This window comes from Oncorhynchus masou, chromosome 15 (genome assembly GCF_036934945.1).
Source record: "Oncorhynchus masou masou isolate Uvic2021 chromosome 15, UVic_Omas_1.1, whole genome shotgun sequence".
Classification (NCBI taxonomy): domain Eukaryota; kingdom Metazoa; phylum Chordata; class Actinopteri; order Salmoniformes; family Salmonidae; genus Oncorhynchus; species Oncorhynchus masou.
The window spans coordinates 50449891-50471334 of record NC_088226.1 but is presented as its reverse complement, the minus strand read 5'-3'; the positions used below and the strand labels follow the sequence as shown (position 1 = coordinate 50471334).

Genomic DNA, 21444 nt, shown 5'->3' with positions numbered 1-21444 from the left:
CAATGTTGACCTAAATGACTAATGATGATAAATACAATCCACCTGTGTGTAATCAAGTCTCCGTATAAATGCACCTGCACTGTGATAGTCTCAGAGGTCCGTTAAAAGCGCAGAGAGCATCATGAAGAACAAGGAACACACCAGGCAGGTCCGAGATACTGTTGTGAAGAAGTTTAAAGCCGGATTTGGACACAAAAAGATTTCCCAAGCTTTAAACATCCCAAGGAGCACTGTGCAAGCGATAATATTGAAATGGAAGGAGTATCAGACCACTGCAAATCTACCAAGACCTGGCCGTCCCTCTAAACTTTCAGCTCATACAAGGAGAAGACTGATCAGAGATGCAGCCAAGAGGCCCATGATCACTCTGGATGAACTGCAGAGATCTACAGCTGAGGTGGGAGACTGTCCATAGGACAACAATCAGTCGTATATTGCACAAATCTGGCCTTTATGGAAGAGTGGCAAGAAGAAAGCCATTTCTTAAAGATATCCATAAAAAGTGTTGTTTAAAGTTTGCCACAAGCCACCTGGGAGACACACCAAACATGTGGAAGAAGGTGCTCTGGTCAGATGAAACCAAAATTGAACTTTTTGGCAACAATGCAAAACGTTATGTTTGGCGTAAAAGCAACACAGCTCATCACCCTGAACACACCATTCCCACTGTCAAACATGGTGGTGGCAGCATCATGGTTTGGGCCTGCTTTTCTTCAGCAGGGACAGGGAAGATGGTTAAAATTGATGGGAAGATGGATGGAGCCAAATACAGGACCATTCTGGAAGAAAACCTGATGGAGTCTGCAAAAGACCTGAGACTGGGATGGAGATTTGTCTTCCAACAAGACAATGATCCAAAACATAAAGCAAATGCCAACAACTTAAAGGGATGGGACACCACCACTTAACGCACCCTGTTACTCTTCTGATGTCAAGTCTCACACAACCAAATACTTCTCTGCAGCTGCCACCACAACCTCCATTTTCTGCAACATCCCTGCTGTACAGTTGATAACCATTGCTATAAATGCTAAAAATCTAATCGTTGAAACATATATCACTTGACGGCCTATCCCTCTGTACTGGTACAGATCTAATACTCACACCACTCCTCTCAGGATCCCTCATCCTTGACCCGTCTTCCTCTACTTTCTTCACTGCCTCGGCATATGACAACTTCTGCACTACTCTAATCCTGGAAACCTCAACCTGCCTCTCTCGCACAGGACATTCCTGAGCCCCAGCACCATGGGCACCTCTACAATTAACACATACCACTACTTTACCCAATGCTACACAGTCCTTTCTCTTGTCCTTCTGCACTCTTCTTACACCTAGGAACATCCCTGCTACACACTGCTGCCACGTGCCCATAAGCTTGACACCTGTAACAACGTAATGTATTCGGTACAAAAGCTTGTACAGGATAAATGATATATCCTAACATCACTTTGTCGGGCAAAGACTCAACATCAAAACTCAAAATAACAGACAATGACTTATTTCACCACTCTCGCCACTCTGCATCACACCAAACAACGAGCATCACATACACCGGGAATCTTCCCCTTCAGTTGGCCCTTTTCTCATATCCGGTGACGTTTGCTATTTTATAGGATCAACAGAACGTGCGACGATCTACAACAGAACTGTCAAAGGAAAAGGGATCACAGCCTGCATGCACTCAATCTGCTTATTCCATTCCATATAAATATGTACATATTATGGCAAATAATCAATATCTATATAGGCCAAAACCAGATGGCTGTTGAGATTGACAAATGACAATTACTTGAAATCACAGAAGAAAAAAAATGATATGTATAAGCAGTTGTGTGTGGAAATGAAAACACTAGACATGTTTTGCCAATACTCTTATTCTTGATTTGCATACATTTTCTGTTAATTCCCCACATTTTACTTAGTTTTGTTTTTTTCCGCCATACTATATTCAATGTAGTGCTTTGACATGTTTACTAGCAATTTAAAGAAACTGGACTTCTCATTGTCCCATTATATTATGCATCTTGCCTAAGTCCATACAACAATAAAATATATATTTTTTAATGGCAAATAAATATGACCTGACTATAACATCATCAACTCAAAGTTTAGATCTTAACCCTCCTTTAACACATAGTTTCATCATAGACATGGAATACAAAAATCAAAACTGTAAATTGAACTGGACAAGAATTGAAAAAAAATCTCATAAAATATTGATGACAAAAAAAAAAAAAAAATCTGTTAATGGTCCAGTTTCAATTGTTTCCGAGTGACAAAGTAAACACAGTTCTTTGCTCCTCCATCCTCTATGATAAGATGCCGTGTCCATGTTGGTTCATTATTTTGCATTATGTTGATGAATGTCCTGTGATGAATTCAAGGCATTCCATCATTAGTCTATTCCTTTTTAAATGTTTATAATTGTATTTATTTTGATTTATCAGTGGGTGCTGCGGCACTACTTCCCGCGGCTATGGCTCTCTGTACTCCACTTCAGACCACACACACCTCCTGCAGGTGACCCTGCAACCGGCACTCAGACTGGAGAGGTATGTGCGAATCATCTGCAGGATCCTAAGGTCTCGACTGCCTGATGGCAACTGGTCTGCGTTCTATGCCAAAGAGACTGATGAAATGAACAACCAATATGCGACATCTATAATGGACATTCCCACAGAAGGGTGTTTTTCCCCCTGAATGCTCACCAACTCTATCAGTGTGTCCCTCTAGTTTGCCAGCTGCTGCATCCCAGATCTGTACGTAGCCTTTGTGAATCCCGACTGCCACATGATTGCCCCTAAATCAGAAACACACAGCATTAGAGTCAGCAAACCACACAAAAACACCAGATGTAAAAGGTGTTATGGTATGACTGACAAACTGCAGATTATATGGAGTTGAATTTACTCACTCTGACCAGCCCACGGATGTACATTTACATTTAAGTCATTTGGCAGACGCTCTTATCCAGAGCGACTTACAAATTGTAACAGAATCTCCCTCCACTGCTAAATCACACAGACGAGTTACCTGGAAAAATAAATCAATGCACATCTGGGGGCTTGTATAGAAATGAACAGGCACTCCAGAGATAGACTTGCTTAGCACTATTAGAGCAGACCAGTCCACGAGGTTGAGGTAGAAGTCATTCTGTAGTTCTGGAGCATCCAAGACCTTGAATGGGATCTTTGTGATTTTACGAGTCAGCTTCCAGGATGACAGTAGGAACTTCTGACTGCAAAGACAGAAAACAAACCAAATTAAATTAACAGCAACCACTCTGCATCTTTACAGAGAGGCTGCCATTCGATCCATTCCCCTTTTATTCCTGACATGTGACAACAAGTTGAGAGACATTCTGTTGTCCTCATCTAGTGTGGATCTCTAAGCACTGAGAGAGTACTGCACATTAAAGATAGATTTGGGTCTGACCTTGCTCCAAATAACTCCATGTAGCTTGGAAATGAGAGATACAGTGAGACATTCTTACACCAAAGAGACTCATCTTTTCTGGTGCGGAGGGCTGCAACTGTTTGTCCTCTGTCTGGGGGTCCTTTGTTGATGCCTGCTCCGAGCAGCTAATTTTTCAGCAAAGCAGATAAGACCAGCCCATCCGCTAATAGAGAACCACAGTTACATGAATATACACTTACCAAATAGTTTATTTGGTACACCCATCTAGTACCGGGTTGGCCCCCCTTTGCCTCCAGAACATCCTGAATTATTCGGGGCATTCTACAAGGTGTCAAAATGTTCCACAGAGATATTGGTCCATGCTGACGCGATGGCATAACGCAGTTGCTGCAGATTGGACGGCGATACATTCATGCTGCCAGCAGCCCGTTCCATCTCATCACAAAGATGCTCTATTGGGTTGAGGTCTGCGGACAGCGCGGCCACTCAAGTAAATTGAACTAGCTGTCATTTTCCAGGCAATGTTTTTCCACTCCTCAAATTGAGCCGTTTCGACCACACCGGGTTCGTCTGCTGCAATAGCCATCCATGACAAGAACGGACGAGTTGTGTGTTCCAAGATGCTGTTCGGCACACCACTGTTGTACTGAGTCGATATTTGTTTGTTTGTGGCCAGCCTTTTAGCTTGCGCAATTACTGAAATTATACACTCACCGGCCAGTTTATTAGATACACCATCCCATTCACGAAAATGAATCGCTCCTACAAACCGTGAGTCATTTGGCCATGGCTTGCTATATAAAGCAGGCAGACAGGCATGGAGGCATCCACTGTTCGAGTGAACCTTAAAATTGGCAAAACGAGTGACCTAAGCGACTTTGAACGTGGCATAATCGTCGGTGCCAGGCTTGCCGGATCCAATATCTCAAACTGCTGCACTCCTGGGCTTTTCATGCACAACAGAGTCTAGGATTTACCGAGAATGTTGCGACAAATAAAAAACATCCAGTCAGCATCAAACCTGTGGGCAAAAACAGCTTGTTGAAGAGAGTGGTCAAAGAGGTCGCACACTGTATGCCTTTCTTGGGTGCTGGTCATTTCCTATGATGTGGGTTAGTTTGTCATGTTACTTACCTTGGTTGCTCTCAGATGTTGCATCCTTTCTTTTTCCATTCTGACTTGGTGATCTCTCATTTTCCTAAAAACACTTTTTTTTTTTAAATGATCTATGAGCTGACTAAATTTGTCAAATTAAGCTATAGGGAGTTAATGTATCAGGGAAAATCTATTTAAATTCATTGACTTTTTGAAAGCATTCCTTTTGATATAAAAAAGAAAGTATACTGCACATGCTTGGCCATGGAAAAAGTGGCCAGAAAGTGACATTTTTTTTACCTGAATGCAAAAACATTTATGAGATAAAGGTGCTTAAAGTAGACCCTTTTTGCATACCCCACCATATTATGCGACATCCATGTTTTTATCACTGGAAAAGATAAACGGCTGAGTTCGATATCATTTAAAAGCTTAAAAATAGGGTTGTAAAACAATTTTATAATTTCTTAAAATTAAGCACATTAGGATTGATGTAGTTAAAGGGAAAGAGTCTGCAATGGACCTCACTCTGGTATCTCGTGTGATGGCAGGAATCTGTGAGTGTGAGGAATGGGAGGAGTCAACAGTAGGGAGTGATCATTACCCCATAGTATGCACAGTAGGCCAGAGGGAGGTGGAGGTGTCAGTGGATGGAGTAGGCAGGTGGGTGTTTGAAAGGGCAAAGTGGGATCAGTTTCAGGAGTTAAGTGAGCGGGTGATGGCTCGGGTGGATTTGAGAGGGGAAGTGGATAGTATGAATAACTGGGTGAGAATAGCGTTAGTGGGAGCAGCTACTGAGGCGATACCTAAGAGTTCAGAGAGGAGGAGGAAAGCAGTCGCATGGTGGACAGAGGAGTGTGGGGCAATGGTGAGGAGTAGGAACAGGGCATCTAGAGTACTGAAAAGGACACAACATCCAACATCTGATTCAGTATAAGCAGGCCCAGGCTCTGGTGAGGAGAACTATTTGTCAGACACAGCAAACCTTCTAGCCACAGCTCGCATTGATGTGCCATCCTGGATGAGCTGCACTACCTGAGCCACTTGTGTGGGTTGTAGTCTCCGTCTCATGCTACCACTAGAGTGAAAGCACCGCCAGCATTCAAAAGTGACCAAAACATCAGCCAGGAAGCATAGGAACTGAGAAGTGGTCTGTGGTCACCACCTGCAGAACCACTTCTTTATTGGGGGTGTCTTGCTAATTGCCTATAATTTCCACCTGTTGTCTATTCCATTTGCACAACAGTATGTGAAATTTATTGTCAATCGGTGTTGCTTCCTAAGTGGACAGTTTGATTTCACAGAAGTTTGATTGACTTGGAGTTACATTATGTTGTTTAAGTGTTCCCTTTATTTTTTTGAGCAGTGTACATATGATTACTGCATATAATAGCTGTAGGATCGACAGAGGCATTCAGGGGAGTTAGAGGGACAAATTAGCTTACTTACATTGTGACTGCCAACGCCCCTATGATAATGTACATTTGCTGCAGAATTACGTCAACTCAGCGACACAATGGTAGGGATTATCTGAGCTGGGCTTGGGCCATTGATATGTCAGTCTAAACGAAGCCTTGAAATGAATAGACAGAGTCCAGGATCCAAGATGATTTGGATGGACTCTGTCATTCCTGTAGAGCACTGTCTGTTTCCAGAAGGTGTCAAAGTAATCTATAAAAATTGATCCAAAAGAGCTACTCTTTTAGCCAAGTGTGTAATGCCAGTTGCCTGCTGAATCTTTCACACCTGCGGCCCAACATTGGTACAGGACCTGAAATAAATTTGAGCTTTTTGGAATCTTTCAGAGCTAAAATCAGTTATTTTAAAAATTCAGCAGTTCTGAGCTAGGCCTCCTAATGTCATTTGACTCCACATGGACTACAACAGCTGCAGCTCCTGAAGCAGCCTCGTAATGTCCTGTGCTCGTGCGCCAGGATAGCACAGGGCTTTTGCCCTGAGACCCAAGATGTTATTTACCATAGAGCTGCCAATGACGACATCTGGTGCAATGGCTGAGGAGGTCCACCCATTCTTTCGCCTCGAGTGGGTTTGCAAACCCCCACGAGGACCAAAGGGCGGTGGGGCTCGATGGACCCGAGCCAGCTGCAGTATCCATCGTGGATGATGAATGGGCCGGAGTCTCAGACAACCTCACAGTCCGATGATGGGGAGCTCTGAGGATCTGAATCCGAGGTAGAAGCCACCCGAGAGGGAGACAGAATAGACAGCAGGTGGGGGCGGGAGGTCCTGTATAAACAAAGTCACTTCCTTGACGAATTCCTTCACAACGGCTCTGCAAAAGATGTTTATAACTAACCCAACATAGTAAATCTGTGTCGTTTACAGTGGGAGCAAATTAAGCATAGTCGGCAGAACAAGCAAGGAGGTAGGAAAAGCCAAGTACGAGCTAGCGAGATCCTATTGGCACGTTGGAGCACGTATTTGCATATTTCCGTTAGGGAACACCACCTTCGTGAAGTGCGCGTGTGAAAAACTCAAGTCGACCTTGCACTTCTTCTAAACCCCAAAAAATGGTATACTGAAAAATATAAATGCAACATGAGCTGAAATTAAAGATCCCAGAATTGTTCCATATGCACAAGAAGCTCATTTCTCTCAAATTCTGGGCACAAATGTATTTACTTCCCTGTCAGTGAGCATTTCTCCTTTGCCAAGATAATCCACCACTTGACAGGTGTGGCATATCAAGAAGCTGTATTGTATGGCGTTGTGTGGGCGAGCAGTTTGCGGATGTCAACGTTGTGGTGTTATGGTATGGGCAGGCATAAACTATGGAAAACAAACACAATTGCATTTTATCGACGGCAATTTGAATGCACAGAGATACTGCGATGACATCCTGAGGCCCATTATCGTACCATTCATTCGAAGTCTTCACCTCATGTTTCAGCATGATAATGCATGGCCCCATGTCGCAAGGATCTGTACACAATTCCCGGAAGCTGAAAATAACCCAGTTGTTCTATGGCCTGCATACTCACCAGACATGTTACCTATTGAGTATGTTTGGAATGCTCTGGATCATCGTGCACGACAGCGTTCCAGTTCCCGCCAATATCCAGCAACTTCGCACAGCCATTTAAGAGGAGTGAGACAAGATTCCACAGGCCACAGCCTGAATAACTCAATGCAAAGGAGATGTGTCGCGCTGCATGAGGCAAATGGTGGTCACACCAGATACTAACTGGTTTTCTGATCCACGTCCCTACTTTTTTACATTTTATGTACAGTATCTGTGACCAACAGATGTATTCCCAGTCACATGAAATCCATAGATTAGGGTCTAATTTATTTAAATTGACTAATTTCCTGTAACTCAGTAAAATCGTAAATTGTTGCATGTTGCATTTATATTTTTGTTCAGTACATATATCATATTGATATATATATATTTTAAGATTCTGATTTTTCAGAGGGTGATGCAGCAACCATACTTCATGCAGCTATGGCTGAATATCAACTGTCAGGTGGCAAGAGCACACAACTCCTTACACAGCTGATTGCTGTGCAGAAAGAAATGTGTTCTAATAAGCACAGTCACTGCACAAAATTCCTAAATGCATTCTCAGTAAAATGCAACAGTTTTGAAGACAATTATTGTGAAGAGCAATGATTTATTTCTCAACAACACTTCATCCATTTTTGCACAAGAGGGCAGCGTTTTACAATATCAAGTGTCTGGCATGAGAATCATGAAAAAAGTAACCATGTGAAGCCTTCAGCCATTCCAAGGCATAAGCGGTCGGCCTATACTCAATTCATTGTAACAAATCACACAATTACACTGTATTAATAAACACTGTATTGATTGATGATTTTATTAGTGCCACTGGGAGTTTTTTTTAGAACATTAAACAAGCAACAAAATCATATTTAAAGTCTGATCTAAAGATAAAGCCCATTGTGGTAAATAATGCAAAGGAGTAACCTCATGCTTCAGCCATGTAGCCAATAAGCTGCATCATTCCTGGGGGACAATATGCTTACTGGAAACTTGTTGGACATTTAAGATGAAAAGCATTAAAGAAATTATAAAATAGTTTGACAACACTGTTTGTATCAATCCCAATTGTTAACTTATATTTTCCAGTGATTAAGACAATGTATGTCTTATAATATGGTGGGGTATGCAAAATAGGTCAACTTTGAGCACCTTTATCCCTTGAATGTTTTGGCATTCAGGTCCAATAAGTCACTTTCTGAGCACTTCTACAATAAGCAAATATGTATGGGAGTTTTTGTTCAAATCAAAAGGGGTGCTTTCAAAAGGTGATTGAATTCAAATGGAGTTACCCATCATAATTCACAAGGTAGGATGTTAAAGTGACGTACTGTGCAATGATTGATCCTGTGAAAGTTGATGCTCCAGTTGGCCCCTGCACGGGAGGGGTTGAACCTGTCACCATGCTTGTTGGGAGAGGACATTGGGGAGTTGTTGGGCATCAGGTTGTGAATCTCCTTCTGTGCAATGACACAAATGAAAAATAATAATGGATTAATCATGACAGGTAAATGGAGAACCAGTGCCCTTTAAAACAAATCTTTTCTCCTTTTGGTATGGTCATCATTGCACCACCTAAAGAGGGTTGCGATGAAGTTCCAGCCTCAAGACTGGCTCGACACATTCCACCAACTCTGTGACAAACTCAGACCAGAAGTAAAAGACCCTACCTGGATAAACGTGGCAATAGTTATGGTTTGCCACCAACTTAGACTCTCTATCAGCGAACTACTTGGCACGAACAGCCCAACAGTAATCACATTTATACGATATATACAATATCGTTGTGACAGTACTGAAGGCACTCAGTCATCAGCCAAGTGAACAGGAGCTGGAGGAAATTGCTGCCATGTTCAACACAGTGGGGTTTCCCTTATTGTGCGGGTGTCATTAATTCCCTTCACATTTCTGTGAAATATCAACGCCAAACAGCAAAGGATAGCCCTCCACGTTGATGCAGTGCATTATGAATGGACATGGTCCATTCTGGGACTTTCGTGTAGGCTTTAAGGCAGCACTGGTGATGCAACCATGCTGCAGGACTCCAAACTATGAATGTTGGTAAGAAGGGTAGTTGTTACCACGGAGACCTCACAAACCCATGGGACAACCTCTCGGCTATGCACTGTTGGGTGATGCAACCTTCCCGGAGCTGGCTGCTCAAACGTTATCAAAAGTCACTTCAACGAACATTCAATGCTCATCTGAGCACAAACACCTATTGAGGCAACCTTTTCGTGCCTGAAAGCCTGCTGGTAGTGCTTGAAGCGCAACAACTGTCAAGCTGCCCTGATCCCTGTGCTGGCCCAGGCATGCCGTTGTCACCCTACGCAATATTTGTGAGATGAATAGTGATCCCTGTATGGAGAAGTGGGTCAAAGGGACGAGGCAAGGCCTTTCTCAGCCTTGCGATGTAGCTGCTGCATGTCTGGATGACAAAAAAATGTGACTACCTCCATCAGCTACTGTGCCAGAATCGAAGAAACAGGGCAGTACACATACACCAGACCTGGCAGACGCTTGCCGTGCTGAAGCAGTCAACGTATGAACTACACTAAACTGACAATGTTGATCTGTTACGTCTGTAATCATACTGCAATGAAACAGGCAGGGAGCAATCATACTGCAATGAAACAGGCAGGGAGCAATCATACTGCAATGAAACAGGCAGGGAGCAGGACTCGAGCCCGAGGTCCGGCGCGCTATCGACTGTGCCGCAAAAGAATGTTCGTGCGGCAGTGTCGATTTCTGCGCTTATAAACACAGAGTCGTTACAATACTTTTAAAATGCATTGATGTGAGATTATATATGATGCATAATATGGACAGTATGTGCATGTCTGCAAAGAAGCACCCATATCTTTATTTATTTATAAAATATGGGTTACATGTGGTTTTTTCCAAACTGACTCAAAACCCAGATGTGAAATCACAGTACTTTTTAATGAAACTGACCCCTGAAGTATGACAGCACTGATGAACAAATATAGTATTTAAAAGAAACACATTTAGATTAATGAGTAAAAACATGTATCAAAAAAAGCAGTTGGTTAGGATGTAAACGTAGAGGAGAGGTTGTAGGGTCAGTTACTCTGGGTGGCTTGCTGCAAGATCACAGAACACAGACTCAGCATCTGCAGGTACTCATCTGCACCATCCACTAGACACTTATCAACCACCTGGAAGTAGAAGACAAATCAATAAGTCACTACTACTGTAGGCATCGTAATCACAACATTATTGAAAGAATAATATTACCACAATGCAAGTTATGCCCTTTTGAAACACCTACTGCCATCTTTTCCGTGATGGCAGACTTCTGCTTGTCGTTCAGCTCTTCCTCTATGATGGCTTCGTGTAGCTGGTTGATGATCTGTGTGGCGGCATAGCCTTCATCTACCATGTTCTGTAAGAGGCAGAATGGCCTGGTGAATAGTCTGGTAGAGAGCAGTATACGAAACATTAAGAACACCTTCCTAATATTGTGTTGCACAACCCCCTTTGGTCCTCAGAACAGCTTCAATTTGTCAGGGCATGGACCCTACAAGGTGTTGATAGCATTCTACAGTGATGCTGTCCCATGTTGTCTCCAATGCTTCTCAGAGTTGTGTCAAGTTAGCTGGATGTCCTTTGGTTGGTGGAACATTCTTGATTACACGCAGGAAACTGTTTAGCGTGAAAACCCCAGCAGCTTTGCAGTTCTTTACACAAACCTGTGCACCTGGCACCTACTACCATAACCTGTTCAAAGGCACTTAAATATTAGTCTTTCCCATTCACACATACACAATGCATGTCTCAATTGTCTCAAGGCTTAAAAATAATTCTTTAACCTGTCCTCCTCACCTTCATCTACACTGATTGAAGTGGATTTAACAAGTGACATCAATAAGGGATCATAGCTTTACCCTGGTCAGTCTGTCATGGAAAGGAGTTCTTCCATATGTATTGAAGGAGCAATAGAAAACCAATGTACATACCCGAACAGCAATCTCTAGTTTTTCAAATGTGCCCTTGTAACAGATTTTAAGCAAATTGTCGATCATCTTGGGGGGAACAACCTTAAAAAGATGAATGTGAGCATGGTCAGCAAACGTTTGATACCTCTCCTTTGACAGGATTGCACACAGTGCATAAAACCGGTAACTATTACTGATGTTGAGTGTAATACAGTTGAAGCACTCACCCCTGCTATCTCTATGACCGCGCTCTCCGTGATCTCATTATCTGTGTTCAGCCGTGCAGCACTTTGAAGAAAGGTTATGGCTTTTCTCAGATCCCCCTCTGAAACCTTCACCAACGCTGCAATTCCCTGCAGGAAAATATAATTTTAAGGATAATGGAAGATGATTCATTTAAGTAAAAAAGGTGTGTACAGAGCATTTCTTTGAAAAAATATTATTTCAAAGACGGTTGCCAGTTTGCAATCCTCACCTCCTTCGAGTACTTGAGATTCTCCTTGTAACAGATTTCTAGCAGGCGCTCTTCTTGGACCTGATTGGCCAGAGGTTTGAAGCGGAATTTTGAGCATCTGGATGTCAAGGGCTCAATAATCCTGAAAATCAAATCACATTCAAGTTGTGTTAGCTTAGCAACAAATTTAACATGTATTACAGCATGTTCTAAAGTGTCTTAAAGAGTTTGTGTTGTTATGTATTGGACTCCTAAACCAACCCCCAATATTAATGTAATATTCTAGATTGCCTCTTGGAGTCTGAAACCCAATTGACCTGCTGACATAGTTGCAGATGAGACAGAAGCGGGTGGTCCGGGACTCCTTCTCCATGGTGCGTCTGAGAGCAGCCTGAGCAGCGTTGGTCATTGAGTCAGCCTCATCCAGGATGATGATCTTAAAGGGTGGGCATGGTTTCCCACTGTCAGAGGGAAGGGAAAGAAACTTTAATATCTTCATTTAACATGAACAAGATGCTGACAGTTATATGGGGTAAGGAAAGGGCATGCGTTATATGATCTGATCTGTTGTGTAGATTTGACACTTGTGGAATTTGGCTAAATTGAAGTGTTTCTTACAGAAGAAATATATGCATTATAAATGGTAGCAATTGTAAGGGAACAGTTTAGAGATTATGGCAAAATTATTAGACCAAAGGTGAGGACAACAGTTCACCTGACAAGACTGAATCCAAACATTACACTGTTGATTTCATGCTTTTTACATGTATTTTTAGTTGATAATGAATTCCAAAAATTCTTCAGGTGAATTTTATTTTGCCCCCCAATTTGAGCAAAATAAATATTTACTTTTTTATTTGTTGAAAATAAAACTTTAAAAAGACCAGCAAATCAGCTCCAAGTGATTTTTATTTTAAAAAACTGTTCCAAGCATAACATAAAGATATACTCTTTGTAAATGTATACACATGTACACAAGGTTTGAAGTGATTATGTTTTAGTCATCTGTTTCAGCTTCTTGCTGTCAATTTGCAGTCTATAAATTATTTGTAATTATGTTCCAGCCCCCTGACAATCCCCTCAAAAAAACTAAAAACATTACATTTTGTTTTTAAATTGGCCCGCAGCTTAATCTAATTGATGATCCCTGAGCTAAGTTCTAAACACAATATTACAGTATTAGGCGTTCACAACGCAATTCACGATAACAGATCATACATTTTAGAGCGCATATGAAGGAGTCATGAGTGCATTCCGTTGCGCATTCCGCTGCAGATTTTCTTCACAATAGAGAGACAGACTCATTCTGTTCAGAACAACCCAGATTATGACGACATGTCATCTTGTAACTGTACATCAAACAGTGATCATAAAAGTTGACACTGTATATTACATGAGTTTTATGATTTGGAATGTGTCAAGTGCACACTTGGTATTTCGTTTGCTTGTTTGACATCAAAGATATATTTATTATAATCCTCAACGTCTCATCTTTCAAAAATACATAGTCCTCTTAAATTTACAACGTTTCCCACACTCAAACAAAACATTTTTTCGTAAAAGTTGGCAAATTAGCAGGAGGGATGTGGGCAAATTCTTGTCGTGCGAGGTGCTCAAGTTCAGAACGGCTGTCCGTCAAAACCCATACAGAGCTGTGAAGCGCAGAGCCAGAGCTCTGACGTCATGTATAGCATGTTACTGTTGATGGATTCTGTCAAAATGTAACATGTTTTATGTTAAACTACAGTTTGTTTGCTTCCTGTTAAGAGAATGATTACTGTGAGTATTAATGGAGTTCAGGCCATGAAACTGTGTGTACGCCAATTTAGAAATGTTGACCTAATCAGATAAGAGGCAATTGCCCAGGATCAGAGAGCAGGGTCAGGCCCAGAACAGAAGACGGATGGGGATTCTGACATCTGGCTAAACAAAGAGCGGACGATGGACATTCCACAGGAGCCAGAGGGAAACTCATTGGGGTCATAAAATGTATAGTTGGGGAGGTGACACCTACAAGAGGGGTGTGACCGAAAGGAGGGAAGAGTATAAAATGTGTTGTGAACTTTCTAAATGCATGCACTCAGCTGACTGTATCCTTGGTATTAAAACACTTGAAGCGTCAAGCTTTTAGTTTCAATTCCTTATTGCAAAGAGGTTGCAATAGTATTTTTCTTTTTAACACGGTACACCGACTGTGTTTGAATTTAGGCTGTTTATCAGTGTCCAAATATGACATTTTTTAACCCGTATACAGGTATGAGAGTGTAAAGGGTTAAGGAAACTTGTACTTGCTCAGTGCGGTGTCCTGCTACAGTCAGCTGTGCAAATCTCTTGACTTTCTCTCTGACCACCTGAATCCCTCTCTCATCAGAGGCGTTCAGTTCCAGGACTCTCTGTCGGTACAGTTCTGGCCTGTGGAGAGGAACAGACAGGGAAAACTGACTGTGGTGTATACAAGCACTGTACAGCTGAAACCCACAAACGCAGTGTCTGCATAAATTGGGAGTTGGCATGCAGTAATCTGTAAAGCTGGTGAGTCACTCTCACCCATAAAGTTCCCTGGCTGCAGCCAGGATGGTGGAAGTCTTTCCTGTTCCAGGTGGTCCATAGAACAGCAGATTGGGGAGCTGCAATGGAGATTATATAATATAAGGTGTCCAATCAAAAATGTATATTTTGATCAATGGGTAAAATAATGTTAATTGTGTAGACAATCCTTTAAGAAAACCAATGATCCAAATCTCATGTTTCTATCATAATCCATTCAATTTTGGGGGGAGTTCTTACTCTCTGATGAGAGAGGGATTCAGGTCAAAATTAGTACGACTAAATCAATGGAGGCCAGATAAATGTTTGTCATAAAAACAGGAATATAGCATTGTGTCAGCTAGGCTGGATGCTGTTGTGAGAATTAAGGCTACCTGACAGGCTTAGCATTGAACTCATCTTCTCAAATCCAGAAAAACATGAAACAATAGGAGGTAAGATAGTGAAGTGGTAACAGTTCAAACCCACGGTTCGGTACATATTGCGGTTTTGTGGTCACGGTGCGGTTTGGTTTAGCAGGGAAATGAAATGCCAACAGTTACTGTAGTTAATTTTTGTTTTGGCAAAAGATGTAAAACTAACCCAGGAATACATCATGAGCCATAATATAGGGCCTTGTTAAATTATTATATAAATATATATATTTGTTTGCCTAATTCCATTTGGTTTTTGCAAGTTTCAGATTTTTCCCTGTTTGTCAGGGTTTCACACTCAGAAATTACACAAAATGTCATGTTCTATGTTCACAATGCTTAAACCACATCAGGAGACCATTTGAGGTCTGGGAAAAATATAAGAAATGTACATTTGTGGGTGTAGATATACCATTTAATTTTGGTGAACACCAGCAAGAGCCTTGCTTGGTTAGCAGTGTTTCTGTAGCCCACGTGATCGCAAATCACCACTGGAGTGAGGTAGGCAAATAATCATGATATCATTCTGTCATGTATGCATAGGCTACTTTGTAGTTAACATTTAATTGAGGTTTTTGGGAAAGCCTTTCCATCTACCAGAAGACTGTTGTTATTAACATCATCTCTAAGGGCTACACCGTGGCAGACAAATGCACACACACAGACAGGGGCATTCCCGCACCATTGCTTCTTCAAAAAGTTGAAGGAAAATAAAAATTACTTATCCATTTTGTTCATGTGTTATCGCCATCAAATTAATTAATGTTCTAATAAATTCAATACATTTAGTTGCTTTCCTACTAAGTTAAATACATGTTTGCTTCTACTGGGAAGCCAAAATGGTCCTAAAGTGGAGATTTAAATGATGAGGATCCTCCAATTCTTGTTTATCGACCCCAATACTCACAATCGTAGAGAACTAGTTTCCAGCTGCGCCTCCCAAAAGGAAAGTATGAAATTAAGCAATTGAGATTATAATTACAACGTGCACATAGGCTATTCCGTTAAAATATCTGGAGCCTACAATGTTTTTTAAGCTCAGCTTTACAGTACTAAAAAGAGGCATACACTGCAGTTTAGATGTCTTATCTACTTATACATCCATTCGGGTTCACAGTGCGGACCGAACAGAGGTCACCAAATAGAATGGTTCATTACTAATGTGTACCGTTATACTCCATTAAGATAGATATTGATTTGGGACATGATATGTAGTATTTTAATATACGCAGTTCATATTAATACCAAGTTCCTGTTCTTTCTCAAAGACTACTCACAAAAAACATCTGTGAAATGTCAGAGCACTGAGTGTACCCCAAGCTTTTAATTTTAAAAGCCTTTTACATTCAATTCAGCTCATGTCATGCTAATTTTGCCATTTGTGAAACAACTTAAAGACGACGATCACAAAATGTAAAATCATCAAAAGTTTTGGTGATGAAGCTGAAATGCTCCGTCAACAAAATTTCAACACTTATTATCAGATGTGGGTTGTAGTCGAGGCGGCAGGTAGCCTAGTGGTTAGAGCATTGGACTGGTAACCAGAAGGTTGCAAGATCAAATCCCCGAGCTGACAAGGTCTGTCGTTCTGCCCCTGAACAAGGCAGTTAACCCACTGTTTCTCATTGAAAATAAGAATTTGTTCTTAACTGACTTGTTAAATAAAAGGTTAAAAAAATAATTATATATATATATATATATATATATATAAAAAGCTTACGTACACTTAGGTTGGAGTCATTAAAAGTTGTTTTTCAACCACTCCACAAATTCATTGTTAAACTATAGTTTTGGCAAGTCGGTTAGGACATCATCTCCAGCATGACACAAGTAATTTCTCCAACAATTGTTTACAGACAGATTATTTCACTTATAATTCACTGTATCACAATTCCAGTGGGTCAGAAGTTTACATACACTAAGTTGATTGTGCCTTCAGACAGCTTGAAAAATTCCAGAAAATTATGTCATGGCGTTAGAAGCTTCTGATAGGCTAATTGACATAATTTGAGTCAATTGGAGGTGTACCTGTGGATGTATTTCAAGGCCTACCTTCAAACTCAGTGCCTCCTTGCTTGACATCATGGGAAAATCTAAAGAAATCAGCCAAGACCTCAGAAAAAAAATATTGTAGACCTCCACAAGTCAGGTTCATCCTTGGGAGCAATTTCCAAACGCCTGAAGGTAACACGTTCATCTGTACAAACAATAGTACGCAAGCATAAACACCATGGGACCACGCAGCAGTCATACCACTCAGGCAGGAGATGCGTTCTTTCTCCTAGAGATGAACGCACTTTGGTGCAAAAAGTGCAAATCAATCCCAGAACAACAGCAAAGGACCTTGTGAATATGCTGGAGGAAACAGGTACAAAGGTATCTATATCCACAGTAAAAATGAGTCCTATATTGACATAAAGGCTGCTCAGTAAGGAAAGAGCCAAGGCTCCAAAACCGCCATAAAAAAGCCAGACAGTTTGCAACTGCACATGGGGACAAAGATCTTACTTTTTGGAGAAATGTCCTCTGGTCTGATGAAACAAAAACAGAACTGTTTGGACATAATGACCATTGTTATGTTTGGAGGAAAAAAGGGGAGGCTTGCAAGCCGAAGATCACCATCCCAACCATGAACCGCAGAGGTGGCAGCATCATGTTGTGGGGGTGCTTTGCACTTCACAAAACATATGGCATCATGAGGATGGAAAATGATGTGGACATATTGAAGCAACATCTCAAGACATCAGTCAGGAAGTTAACGCTTGGTCGCAAATGGGTCTTCCAAATGGACAATGACACCAAGCATACTTCCAAAGTTGTGGCAAAGTGGCTTAAGGACAACAAAGTCAAGGTATTGGAGTTGTCATCACAAAGCCCTGACCTCAACCTATAGAAAATTTGAGGGCAGAACTGAAAAAGCTTGTGAGAGCAAGGAGGCCTACAAACCTGACTCAGTCAGGACTCCTGACTCAGTCAGGAGGAATGGGCCAAAATTCAAGCTTGTGGGAGGCTACCTGAAATGTTTGACCCAAGTTAAACAATTTAAAGGCAATGCTACCAAATACTAATTATGTGTATGTAAACTTCTGACCTACTGGGAATGTGATGAAAGAAATAAAAGCTGAAATAAATGTCAGATTAAATGTCAGGAATTGTGAAAAACTGAGTTTAAATGCATTTGGCTAAGGTGTATGTCAACTTCCGACTTCAACTGTATAAGGTCACAAAATCCAACTTTTTGGATATAATGGTAATGATGTGTTAGAGAAAGAGCACACTGAACAATTCAGAACACGAAGAATAATGTCTTGGTAAAAATTTATTTTACCAGTGAAATGTCATCATAGTGAAATGTCATCACCAAAGTGCGTTTTCATCCACTCTGGGCATATGTAAAATTCAAACAGAACCCCCAGAAGACAGTATTTACCCTCGACATATGAGTCGTCACTCTCGGATCTGAAGAGGGTACTTACATCGGCGCCCTCTATAGTCTTCTTCAGCACAGCAACCACCTCCTCTTGAAACGCCACCTCTTCCATACATTTTGGTCTACTGTAAACAGCCAAACAATGGATTTCAGTGTGCAGTTGATCATATTAACGCAGGGTTTTCTTTCTGACTAAACATAGCAAGCTACTTATCACAAAGTTATTTGCCTGCCGCTGCATTAATTATTATTAGTTCACCTTTATTTAACCAGGCAATGTTAGGCCAGTTGAGAACAAGTTCTTATTTACAACTGCGACCTGGCAGTTTAAGGGAAGAATAGCAACTGTTAATTGTGTGTCTGGATTTTAATTTTATGAAGGAAGATTCACAAGGTCCTACATTACAGCCGCGGAGAAATTGAACTTACTATTTCTCAACCCAGGGAACAGACTTCTGCTTCTTCTCTCCACTGGTCCCGGCACCTTTCTCTTTCAGAGGTCTGGTGCCTTGAGTAGATGTTCCTTTCAAAAACGCCTGCATGGCTCTCTAAATAGGATTTAGAAAACAGACCACTGCCCATTAGTCACTGAGCGATACTTGCGTGTCAAAGAGGGCGACGTTCTCTTTCTGTGTCAAGCAAGCAAGCTAGCTGGCTGGCTGGCTGGCTAAACAATAACAACCACCACTTAGCGAGATCCCTACTGTAACGAGATCACAGAACAGTTTGCAAGTAAATTAGCTACAGATTATCAGTTGCTTTCAAGCTTTGGTTACCTGTAGCTATATAAAATGCGTTAGCATTCGAACTGTGTTAGTTGTTGACATGTGTGGTAGATTTCCCGCCCTGATGAAAATGCGACGCCCCTTTCCGTCTACGACGTCGATCTTTTCCCTCCAATCAGAGAGTTCTTCTTCTTCTCTGGTAATAATTTTAATGGCGTTCGCTACCTACTGTGCGGGTAGATAATAAACAGCCGCAACAAGTAAATAACGCGTGGTAAAAATATTAATATCAGAAATAATTCTAAACTAATTACCTTGTTTTTCTGTTAAAATTACAAATCAGGTCCTTACACAGACGGATCCTGTGATGGCGGGACATTTTTTGGTGACAGTAGTCCTTGCAGTGCTTTTTTTTTTTTTAATTTTACCTTTATTTAACCAGGCAAGTCAGTTAAGAACAAATTCTTATTTTCAATGACGACCTGGGAACAGTGGGTTAACTGCCTGTTCAGGGGCAGAACGACAGATTTGTACCTTGTCAGCTCAGGGGTTTGAACTCGCAACCTTCCAGTTACTAGTCCAACGCTTTAACCACTAGGCTACCCTGCCACTTCAGCCATGAAGTCTTGGAGCCCCAAAAACGTTGTCTACAATTTTGTCCAGCTTCTTGGACTCTTGTACAGTACAATTAATAACGGTGGCTATATGCTACAAAATCCACCTTCTTCACAATGAGTGTATCCAGATCACTTCTTCAGTATATGGCCTCTTGCCCCTTCACCTCCTCCACATATGAGATCTGCTGTACAGCCCTGATCCTAGACACCTCGACCTCTTGCACACAAATGGGGGACTCAAGGAAGTCCGGAGTATGATTGACACAGTTGCAACATTTTCCATTCACAGATTTTTTAATAACATAATTTTCCCATCTGCAAACATTTGACAAGTGGCCATATCTTTTACAATCCCCACAGCAAATGCTCTCAATGCACACCTCTAGGAGGCATTCTGCCTTACAGTCATTCTCCCTATAGTTCTCAGCCATTAGCTTCCCCTACGATTGCCTAATGTGAAGTAGGGTACAATCCCAACTGGAGGTCAAATCAAATCAAATTTTATTTGTCACATACACATGGTTAGCAGATGTTAATGCGAGTGTAGCGAAATGCTTGTGCTTCTAGTTCCGACAATGCAGTAATAGCCAACAAGTAATCTAACTAACAATTCCTAAACTACTGTCTTATACACAGTGTAAGGGGATAAAGAATATGTACATAAGGATATATGAATGAGTGATGGTACAGAGCAGCATAGGCAAGATACAGTAGATGGTATTGAGTACAGTATATACATATGAGATGAGTATGTAAACAAAGTGGCATAGTTAAAGTGGCTAGTGATACATGTATTACATAAGGATGCAGTCGATGATATAGAGTACAGTATATACGTATGCATATGAGATGAATAATGTAGGGTAACATTATATAAGGTAGCATTGTTTAAAGTGGCTAGTGATATATTTACATCATTTCCCATCAATTCCCATTATTAAAGTGGCTGGAGTTGAGTCAGTGTCAGTGTGTTGGCAGCAGCCACTCAATGTTCGTGGTGGCTGTTTAACAGTCTGATGGCCTTGAGATAGAAGCTGTTTTTCAGTCTCTCGGTCCCAGCTTTGATGCACCTGTACTGACCTCGCCTTCTGGATGATAGCGGGGTGAACAGGCAGTGGCTCGGGTGGTTGATGTCCTTGATGATCTTTATGGCCTTCCTGTACCATCGGGTGGTGTAGGTGTCCTGGAGGGCAGGTAGTTTGCCCCCGGTGATGCGTTGTGCAGACCTCACTACCCTCTGGAGAGCCTTACGGTTGAGGGCGGAGCAGTTGCCGTACCAGGCGGTGATACAGCCCGCCAGGATGCTCTCGATTGTGCATCTGTAGAAGTTTGTGAGTGCTTTTGGTGACAAGCCGAATTTCTTCAGCCTCCTGAGGTTGAAGAGGCGCTGCTGCGCCTTCTTCACGATGCTGTCTGTGTGAGTGGACCAATTCAGTTTGTCTGTGATGTGCATGCCGAGGAACTTAAAACTTGCTACTCTCTCCACTACTGTTCCATCGATGTGGATAGGGGGGTGTTCCCTCTGCTGTTTCCTGAAGTCTACAATCATCTCCTTAGTTTTGTTGACGTTGAGTGTGAGGTTATTTTCCTGACACCACACTCCGAGGGCCCTCACCTCCTCCCTGTAGGCCGTCTCGTCGTTGTTGGTAATCAAGCCTACCACTGTTGTGTCGTCCGCAAACTTGATGATTGAGTTGGAGGCATGCGTGGCCACGCAGTCGTGGGTGAACAGGGAGTACAGGAGAGGGCTCAGAATGCACCC

General features: G+C 41.7%; 1 protein-coding gene and 1 pseudogene across 2 annotated transcripts; both read right to left on the bottom strand.

The window, feature by feature from the left end:
* Nucleotides 1-2464: 2464 nt before the first annotated feature.
* LOC135556874 (fizzy-related protein homolog) lies at nucleotides 2465-10156 on the bottom strand (annotated as a pseudogene).
* Nucleotides 10157-10461: 305 nt separating this feature from the next.
* LOC135556394 (replication factor C subunit 4-like) lies at nucleotides 10462-19213 on the bottom strand. Of its 2 annotated transcripts, none has more exons than XM_064989575.1 (11): nucleotides 19117-19213; nucleotides 18770-18888; nucleotides 18387-18465; nucleotides 14498-14577; nucleotides 14243-14362; nucleotides 12268-12411; nucleotides 11972-12092; nucleotides 11724-11849; nucleotides 11518-11598; nucleotides 10830-10943; nucleotides 10462-10716 (listed from the first exon to the last, which is right to left on the bottom strand). In XM_064989575.1, the coding sequence occupies exons 2-11, from the start codon at nucleotides 18880-18882 to the stop codon at nucleotides 10621-10623; spliced, it is 1074 nt and encodes a 357-aa protein (XP_064845647.1). In that variant the 5' UTR covers nucleotides 18883-18888; nucleotides 19117-19213; the 3' UTR covers nucleotides 10462-10620. The 2 variants fall into 2 exon arrangements, with proteins under 2 accessions (XP_064845647.1, XP_064845648.1); XM_064989576.1 differs by having other exon boundaries at nucleotides 10630-10716; nucleotides 10826-10943.
* Between the last annotated feature and the right edge of the window lie 2231 nt (nucleotides 19214-21444).

Bases quoted from the DNA above. Each gene is read 5' to 3' on its own strand.
- LOC135556394 (XM_064989575.1), bottom strand. From the start codon at position 18,882: ATGCAGGCGTTTTTGAAAGGAACATCTACTCAAGGCACCAGACCTCTG. The intron at 14,578-18,386 runs GTAAGTACCCTC...TCTCCATTGCAG, and splicing joins AGACTATAGAGGGCGCCGAT to CTCCCCAATCTGCTGTTCTA. The intron at 11,599-11,723 runs GTGAGTGCTTCA...CATCTTTTTAAG, and splicing joins CGGTCATAGAGATAGCAGGG to GTTGTTCCCCCCAAGATGAT.